Source organism: Scyliorhinus torazame, chromosome 14 (assembly GCF_047496885.1).
Source record: "Scyliorhinus torazame isolate Kashiwa2021f chromosome 14, sScyTor2.1, whole genome shotgun sequence".
Classification (NCBI taxonomy): Eukaryota; Metazoa; Chordata; class Chondrichthyes; order Carcharhiniformes; family Scyliorhinidae; genus Scyliorhinus; species Scyliorhinus torazame.
This window is the reverse complement of record NC_092720.1, coordinates 227,165,675-227,175,260: the sequence shown is the minus strand read 5'-3', so window position 1 is coordinate 227,175,260 and position 9,586 is coordinate 227,165,675. Positions and strand designations below refer to the sequence as shown.

Below are 9,586 nucleotides of genomic sequence, written 5' to 3'. Positions count from 1 at the left end.
ATGCTCCAGGGTCAAGCCGGGCTGGGGGCTCGCAATATTTGGGGCAGCAGAGGAGCCGGGAGTGCAGGAGGCGAAAGAGGCCAGTATTCTGGCCTTTGCGTCCCTGGTAGCCCGGCGAAGGATTCTTCTTCAGTGGAAGGATGCGAGGCCCCCAAGTGTGGAATCCTGGATCAGCGATATGGTGGGGTTTATTCAGTTGGAGAGGGTGAAATTCGCCTTAAGGGGATCGGTACAAGGGTTCTTCAGGCGGAGGTAACCGTTCCTAGACTTCCTGACAGAACGTTAGAAGATGGTCAGTAGCGGCAGCAACCCAAGGGGGGGGGTATATTTGCCTTTGTGGTGGTGAAGGTTGTTAATTTATTATTTATGTATATGGGGATGGGGGGGGGGGTTGTTCTTTTCTTTCTGTATTTTGTTGTTGATATTTTGTGGAAATTTGAATAAAAAATAAAAGATTTTCCTTCCAGTGGAAAGCACATTTAACTCCAGCCACTACTACTGCTTTGATAATGAATTCCAGCATTTTCCCGTGCACAGAAATAACTGGCCCATAGTTTCCGGTCTCACTCCTTTCTTAAATAGTGGTGTTGCAACTTACGTCTTTGAATTGCCTCCAAGATTATTCTGGAGTAGGTAAGTTAGCTTGCTGTTCCGGTAGGGAATGTGCGATTCCTAGAAAATACAAAAACTTTTCAGTGATAGATTTCGGAAAATAACCTCAACCAATTCAGCTCTTTCTCACTCCAGGGAGTAGACTATCAAAATCCAGGCCTAGACTCCAGTGTAGTACTTGGGGAATGCTACAGTGTTAAGATTTCTTTCAGAATCCTTAAAAAGGGGCCCATTCTTCCTGGGGCAGGTGCGAAAGGTAGCATTGGAAGGCAGGGGAGCTTTCTCGCTCTCCCATAGAGACCTCAAATCAACATCATTAACAGATTTATTACATTGCCGTTTGTGCGAATGGCCTTCCTTCATTAATAATAATTATTATAATAATCTTTATTATTGTCACAAGTAGGCCAACGGTTAGGCTTACATTAACACCGCAATGAAGTTACTGTGAAAATCCCCCAGTCACCACATTCCGGCGCCTGTTCGGGTACACGGAGGGAGAATTCAGAATGTCCAATTCACCTAACAGCACATCTTTCGGGACTTGTGGGAGGAAACCGGAGCACCCGGAGGAAACCCACGCAGACACAGGGAGAATGTGCAGACTCCGCCCAGACAGTGACCAAAGCCGGGAATCAAACCCGGGTCCCTGGCGCCGTGAAGCAACAGTGCTAACCACTGTGCCACACATTACATCAGTGGCTGCACCTCATTGGCTGTAAAGCACCTCGAAATGTGGAGGCTGTGAAAGGTGCTAAAGAAATGCAAGTCTTTTCAGTTTTCATATGTAGCTTTTATAAAATAGCACACCCTTCCCACTTACTGATAGGATTGCCAAACTTTGCAGGGAAGGGAATATGTTGTGTGAAAGCTAAGCTTTTACTCTTCACTGAATGTATGATTTAATTTGTAAACAGTCATTCAGTTCCTGTTGTGCACACAAAACCCTAACCCAATCCGCTAAAGGAAAGCAGATTTATCGGAGATGATTTTAATGTGTTTTTGGGAAAGGAGTTTGGAAACTCTCACGTGACGACGATAGAATCCTTACAGTTCAGAAGGACGCCATTCGGCCCATCAAATCTGCATCGGCCCTCTGAAAGAGCACCCTAGGCCCAATCCCCAGCTCTATCTCTCTAACCCCACCTAACCATTGGACACGAAGGGCAATTTATCATGGCCATTCCACTTAACCTGCACATCTTTGACTGTGGGAGGAAGCTGGAGCACCCGGAGAACATGCAGACTCGGCACAGTCACCCGAGGTCAGACAAACCCGGGTCACTGGCGCTGTGAGGCAGCAGTGCTGACCACTGTATCACCCTGCTGGGGGATTCTGAGGAGGCAGCCACAAACATTCACTTGGGGTTCAAAGTGGAGAGTGTATTTGCCCACAGTCATCTTGTGAGATTAAAAGTGACTGTGTGTTAATGAGACCCTTGTAGATTAAGGCACACTTTGTAATCAATGTTAGTCCGAAAACCTGTGCCCAACTGTTACGCTAAGGCGAGAGTAAAGGCACGTTGTATCATAATGCAATTCTTTCATAATTATTTTTTCTGGTTTCTAAAACTAATTTGCGGTCCTGTGACTGTTCCTCCACATTTTAGTCACGGTCTCCCAAGTCAGGGTTAAATTCTGGGATCTTCCCTTCCAGCTATATGAACTGGGATCGAAACAAGTGGGACTGAAGGGTCACGTGAGGAGAAAGAGCAAGGTACAGAAATATTTGCTCCAATTTTAACTCTACTAACATGGAGAATTTGTCCTATTTAAGAACCAGGGTTGCATCTTACCTTGTTCGACAGTGACATGATGACGTGCCCCAGACAGGAAAGGCTGGTGTTGATTGCCTGCGCCTCCCTCAAACGATCACCCTTGGACTGAGATTTGTCCAGGCGCTCACTGCCCGCCAAGTCCACCAGATTTAAGGTGGCTGAGGAAAAACAAGCATTAGCAGATGGAAGGATGCACAGCACAGGACTCAAAGACATCAAAAAGGACAGAGCTCATATTCCACGCTTAGACCATAAGACATAGGAGCAGAATTAGGCCACTCGGCCCATCGAGTCTGCTCCGCCATTCAATCCTGGCTGATATTTTCTCATCCCTATTCTCCTGCCTTCTCCCCATAACCCCTAACCCCCTTATTGATCAAGAACCTATCTATCTCTGTCTTAAAGACACTCAGTGATTTGGCCTCCACAGCCTTCTGCGGCAAAGAGTTCCACAGATTCATCACCCTCTGGCTGAAGAAATTCCTCCTCATCTCTGTTTTAAAGGATCGTCCCTTTAGTCTGAGATGGTGTCCTCTGCTTCTAGTTTTTCCTACAAGTGGAAACATCCTCTCCACGTCCACTCTATTCAGGCCTCGCAGTATCCTGTAAGTTTCAATAAGATCCCCCCCCTTATCTTTCTAAACTCCAACGAGTACAGACCCAGAGTCTTCAACCGTTCCTCATACGACAAGCTCTTCATTCCAGGGATCATTCTTGTGAACCTCCTCTGGACCCTTTCCAAGGCCAGCACATCCTTCCTTAGATACGGGCCCAAAACTGCTCACAATACTCCAAATGGGGTCTGGCCAGAGCCTGATACAGCCTCAAAAGTACATTCCTGCTCTTGTATTCTAGCCCTTTTGACATGAATGCTCACATTGCATTTGCCTTCCTCACTACCGACTGAACCTGCACATTAACCTTCAGAGAATCGTGAACAAGGACTCCCAAGTCCCTCTGTGCTTCTGATTTCCGAAGCAACTCCCCATTTAGAAAATAGTCTGTGCCTAAATTCCTCCTTCCAAAATGCATAACCTCTCACTTTTCCACATTGTATTCCATCTGCCACTTCATTGCCCACTCTCCTAGCTTGGCCAAATCCTTCTGCAGCCCCCCCCCCACTTCCTCAGTACTACCTGCCCCTCTACAGATCTTTGTATCATCTGCAAACTTAGCAACAGCGCCTTCAGTACCTTCCTCCAGATCATTAATGTATATTGTGAAAAGTTGTGGTCCCAGCACAGACCTCTGAGACACACCACTAGTCACCGGCTGCCATTCTGAAAAAGACCCCTTTATCCCCACTCTCTGCCTTCTGCCAGTCAGCCAATCCTCTATCCATGCCAGGATCTTATCCTGAACACCATGAGCTCTTAGCTTATTTAACAGTCTCCTGTGCAGCACCTCGTCAAAGGTCTTCTGGAAATCTAAATAAATCATGTCCACTGGTTCTCCTTTGTTTAACTTCCTTGTTGCCTCCTTAAAGAACTCTAACAGATTTGTCAGACACGACCTCCCTTTGACGAAGCCGTGCTGACTCAGTCCTATTTTACCATGCACTGCCAAGTGCTTCGCGATCTCATCTTTAATAACAGACTCTAAGATCTTACCAATGACTGAAGTCAGGCTAACCATCCTCATTTCCAGTGTTCTGCCTCCGTCCCTTCTTAAAAAATGGTGTTACATTCTAGTCCTCTGGGACCCTTCCTGCCTTCAGTGATTCCTGAAAGATCACTAATGTCTCCACAATTTCCTCTGCAATCTCTTTTAGAACGCAGGGGTGTTGTCCATCCGGTCCAGGTGACTTATCCACCTTCAGACCTTTCAGTTTCTCCAGAACCTTCTCCTTAGTCATGGTCACTGCACTCACCTCTGCCCCCTGGTTCTCCTGGAGCTCTGGCATCCCACTGGTGTCTTCCACCGTGAAGACTGATGCAAAGTAACTATTCAGTTCGTCTGCCATTTCTTGGTTTCCTATTATTACTTCTCCAGCCACATTTTCTAGTGGTCTAATGTCTATTTTTGCCTCTCTCTTATCTGTTATATCTTGGGAAAAAATCTCTTCCTATCTTCTTTTATATTACTTGCTAGCTTGCACTCATACTTCATCTTCACCTTATTGCTTTTTCAGTTGTCCTCTGCTCGCTTTTAAAGGCTTCCCACTAATACTCGCCACTTTGTCTGCTTCTTCTTTAGCCTTTATGCTGTCCTAGACACCCCTCGTCAGCCATGGATGCCTTGTCCTCCCCTTAGCATGTTTCCTCCTCCTTGGGATGAATTTCTGTTGTGCCTCCTAATAACCCCCAGAAACCCCTGCCATTGCTGTTCCACTGTCTTTCCTGTTAGGCTCCTTTTCCAATCAACTCTGGCCAGCTCCTCCCTCATGTCTTTGTAGTTACCCTTATTTAATTGTAATACTGTTACATCTGATTGCAGCTTCTCCCTCTCAAACTGCCGGGTAAATTCTATCATATTGTGGTCACTGTTCCTGAAGGGTTCCTTTCACCTTAAGTTCCCTAATCAAGTCTGCCTCATTACACCACCAAATCCAGAATTGCCTGTTCCCTAATAGGCTCGGTCACAAGCTGCTGCAAAAAACAATCTCTTAGACATTCCACAAATGTCACAACATCACAATCTCTGGTCGCAAACATTAATAACACCACTATTTAAAATAGGATGGCAAGAGAAAACAGGAAATTACAGGCTGGTTTAGTCTAACACGAGAGAAAATGCTAGAGTCTATTATAAAGGATATGTTAACAGGACACAACTATAAACAGGATCGGATGAAGTCAACATGGATTTATGAAAGGGAACTCGTGTTTGACAAACCAACTTCGATCCCGGCCCCGAGTTCGCACATTCCCCCAGTGTCTGCATGGGTCTCACCCCCACAACTAAAGATGTGCAGGATAGGTGGATTGGTCACGCTAAATTGTCCCTTAATTGGGGAAAAAAAGAATTGGGTACTCTAAAATTAAAAAAAGGGTGAACCAGAGCATGTGCTGTATTTGGGTTTTCAGAAAGCTTTTTGAGCACAAGAGGCTAATGCAAAATTAAAGCCAACCGATTGGGGTAATATAGTAGCTGGGACTGAGAATTGGTTATCAGACAGGAAGCAGAGAATAGGAATAAATGGGTCTTTTTCGGGGTGACATGGAGTGGCTGCTGGGGTCCTGCAGGGATCAGTGCTAGGGCCCCAGCTATTGGCAATATGCATCAGCGATTTGGATGAGGGAACCAAATGTAATATTTCCAAGTTTGCTGATGACATGGAATTTGGTGGGAATGTGAGTGGTGAGGATGATGTTAAGAGGCTTCATGGTGATTGTGATTCAGACAAATTGAGTGAGTGGGTAAACGTGTGGCAGATGCAGTTTAATGCAGATTAACGTGACGTTATCCACTTCAGATGGAGAAACAGCATGGTAGAATATTATTTATTTAAATTTAGAGTACCCAATTCATTTTTTCCAATTTAGGGGCAATTTAGCATAGCCAATCCACCTACCCTGCACATCCAGAGCCGGGATCGAACCTGGGACCTCGGCGCCATGAGGCAGCAGTGCTAACCACTGCACCACTATGCTGCCCATGGCAAAATATTATTTAAATAGTAATAGATTGGGAAATGTTGATGCACAAAGGGACCTTGGTGTCCTAGTACACCAGTCACTGAAAGAAAATCTGCAGGTACAGCAACAGCAAGCAGTTAGGAAGGTAAATGATATGCTGGCATTCATTACCTGAGGATTGGCGTACAGGAGCAAGGATGTCTGACTGCAGCTGTAATAGGGCTTTAGTGAGACCACACTTGGGAGTTTGGTGTGCCGTTTTGGTCTCCTTATGCAGCCAGAGAGTGAGTGCAACAAAGGTTGATCAGACTGCTTCCTGGAATGTCAGGCGTGTTTTATGGGGAGAGATGGGGTTACTGGGCCTGCATTCACTGGAGTTTAGAAGTCTCAGACACCAGCTGGGGAAAAGGCAGCTAGTGAATGCTCACCAATCTGTAACCATGCCAGCCCAAGCCTTGGGGTCAAAATAGTGGTAAATCTTCCCTGGTTCTGTGTCTCAAAGTGTGTTGCGGGATAGAAGTGATGGTTTGAGTTTGAATCATTTTCCTGGATTTGTATGGCAATCTTTCATTTTTTTCCCCTAAATTTAGAGCACCCAATTATTTGGTTCCAATTAAGGGGCAATTTCACGTGTCCAATTCACCCACCCTGCGTGTCTTTGGGTTTGTGGGGCATGGCAATCTTTCCAACGGGTTTGTTTGGTGTAACATATTAAGTGGGCAGCACGGTAGCACAGTGGTTAGCACTGTTGCCTCACAGCTCCAGGGTCCCAGGTTCGATTCCCGGCTTGGGTGACTGCCTGTGTGGAGTCTGCACGTTCTCCCAGTGTCTGCGTGGGCTTCCTCCGGGTGCTCCGGTTTCCTCCCACAAGTCAGGTGAATTGGACATTCTGAATTCTCCCTCAGTGTACCCGAATAGGCGCCGGAATGTGGCGACTAGGGGCTTTTCACAGTAACTTCATTGCAGTGTTAATATAAGCCCACTTGTGACAATAAAGACTATTATTATTAAGTAATAAAAAAAACCTGTTGCACTCTATGTGGAAAGTTAATCAGTAAACAGCCATGAATTTATTCCGTACCTTTCCCCCAGTTTGTTGTATCCAGCCTGATATGTGGACATGAACACAGACATGCCCATCACATTTGCAACAAGAAATCCCGCCAGCATAAAAGCCGTTTTGGTACTCCCATGGTATTCCCAGGACCAACAAAACAAAGGAGTGGAAAGATCTCCCCCGCCAATAGCACAGTTAAAGAATGGAGAGGCAGAAGCACCTGCGGTATCAATCTTTCAAGTTGCCATGGCTTACTGAAAAGAGTTAGCACATGGCACCCTGGCTGCAGAAGTAGAGGTATTGTGTATAAAAAGGGACGTTTGCTGCATCGTTACAAAGCTCTGGCTCACCCACAACTAGGAAGGGTGTGAAGATTCGAGAGGGTGCACAGATGAGGAGATTTCAGTTACAAGGTGAATTCGGGCGCAGATACGCACATGTACACTGGAGATCACGGCCCGAGTTGCTCCCTTCAATTTTGAGCTGGAAGACACTGTGGCTCCGCGAGGAATGGTCATTCGCTGCTGTTTTTGCCACCGACCGATTGGCTTTTGCCAATGCAATTAAGTTGTGAACCTGCAATGGTAGAGAGGAGGGGATCAGAGAAAACATTTAACTGCTGGTAACTCTGCTTCCTGACTCACGCGTCTCTTTCGAAATACCGACGGTGCTGAACACAGCAATTGCAACTGGATGAGTTGAAAGAAATGCAAATGAAGCCAGAAGGCCCACTGGAAAAGGAATAGCCCCAAGCCTGTTCAGCCATTCGACAGGATCATCGGTGATCCAACTCCATTTGTTTTCTACTGATGGCAAGTTGCTGGTGAACCAGGAACAATTAAATAAACGCAAAATCTGAAGAACAAAAGCTTAGTGACAAGTGGTCTGCCCAAAGATAGGTACAGAGCACGCGCAGCCCTGTTCAGTTTCATGGTGATGTACTTCCATGTCTCTTTGCAACTTTTCACATCAAAGCCAACTGTTCCCTGTAAGAACACTATTCACGATGCTCTATGCTGCTCTTGCTAGTGTATTTTGCTTTGTTTGGCCCCTTGTTCCGCACTGTAACCAATCACTATTTGTCAATGTTCTCTGTCGATTATTCTTTTGTCTACTATGTACGTACTGTGTACATTCCCTCGGCCGCAGAAAAATACTTTATTGTACTTCGGTACATGTGACAATAAATCAAATCAATCGTACTAAATACAGATCCACAATGTTACACACCTGATCCCTCATAGTGACGATGACATATTTGAGGTTTGTGACGTGCAGCTGTTTGCTCTTGCTGCTGAGGAGTTTGATCTCGTACTCGGTATTTTTTTCTGGCTTTGTCACAAGCAGGTCACGGATTGTCTCGTTGTAGATCTCCAAAAAGCTGGCTGTGAATTTATACTGAAACAGATAAGGCACAGGTGGAATTAACTGACTCAGTGGTGAACACGAGGGTTTTTTTTTTGTTTGGTCAGAAAGTAAAGTGCGAATCAATAGCCATATTCAGGTTTTTTTTTTTTTAAATTACACCAAGTCATGCTTTGTCAGGAAACACCAAGCTCCGTTTTCTGTGCCTTTGAAGCACTTCACTAATCAAATGATTACAAATTCTGGAGAGAGTACAGAATCCATTCCCATTTTCCTCACTTAACATTTCGTCCAAGTCCTGGTTTTACACCCTGGATTCTGTGGTCGTGTGTGTTGGATACAGCAAAAGGATGGAGGAAAACCCCGTCCCGCGCCCACACCGCACCATAACAAACTGATTTCCTCCATAAGCTCAAGTACTTTCAGAGGCACCTGCAGGTCTCAGAAGAAGTTACAGAAATGAAAATTCTCTCTTATGACAATTGTAATATTGAAAGACATTATCTGGAATGGACTGATGCCTGTGGAGTTGGCCGATATACAGGCATTACGACTGGGCTCTCTGCACTGCTGGGTCAGAGAAAACAGAAAAAACTATTGGGATAACATACAAATGGGTGTGGTTCCAGAGGGCAGCAGACGTGTCGGTCTGGTCACTTTTTTATACAGACTAAGGTCTGCTCTGAACATAATGCCCGTCCTACTACACAAATTGCTTTTTCCCCCAATCAATCAACGAGACACAAATCTCACTGTCAGTCCTAATCCCTGGTTACCGTCAGTACTGACTGATTCCAGGGATGGCGGGACTGTCTGAGGAGAGATTGACTCGGTTGGGATTATTCTCACTGGAGTTCAGAAGAACGAGGGGGGGGGATCTCATAGAGACTATAAAATTGTAACAGGACTGGACAGGGTCGATGCAGGGAAGATGTCACCAATGGTGGGTGTGTCCAGAACCAGGGGTCACAGTCTGAGGATTCAGGGTAAACCATTTCAGACAGAGATAAGGAGACATTTCTTCACACAAAGAGTGGTGAGCCTGTGGAATTCATTACCACGGGAAGTAGTCGATGCTAAAACTTTGAATTTATTAAAGAGGCGGCTGGATATAGCCCTTGGGGAGAATGGGATCAAAGGCTATGGGGAGAAAGCAGGATTAGGCTATTGAGTTGGATGATCAGCCATGATAGTGA

At 45.6% G+C, this 9,586-nt stretch overlaps 1 protein-coding gene across 5 annotated transcripts in view; it reads right to left on the bottom strand.

Annotated features, from left to right (window-relative positions):
- Window positions 1–594: 594 nt before the first annotated feature.
- Window positions 595–9,586, bottom strand: part of kifc1 (kinesin family member C1) — a 38,982-nt gene continuing 29,990 nt past the window's right edge. For all 5 annotated transcript variants that reach the window (XM_072475814.1, XM_072475817.1, XM_072475813.1 and 2 more), the window contains 4 exons: window positions 8,256–8,423; window positions 7,463–7,601; window positions 2,409–2,548; window positions 595–672 (listed from right to left, as the gene is read on the bottom strand). In XM_072475814.1, coding sequence (XP_072331915.1) covers window positions 595–672; window positions 2,409–2,548; window positions 7,463–7,601; window positions 8,256–8,423 — 525 coding nt within the window. The remainder of the gene's footprint in view (window positions 673–2,408; window positions 2,549–7,462; window positions 7,602–8,255; window positions 8,424–9,586) is intronic.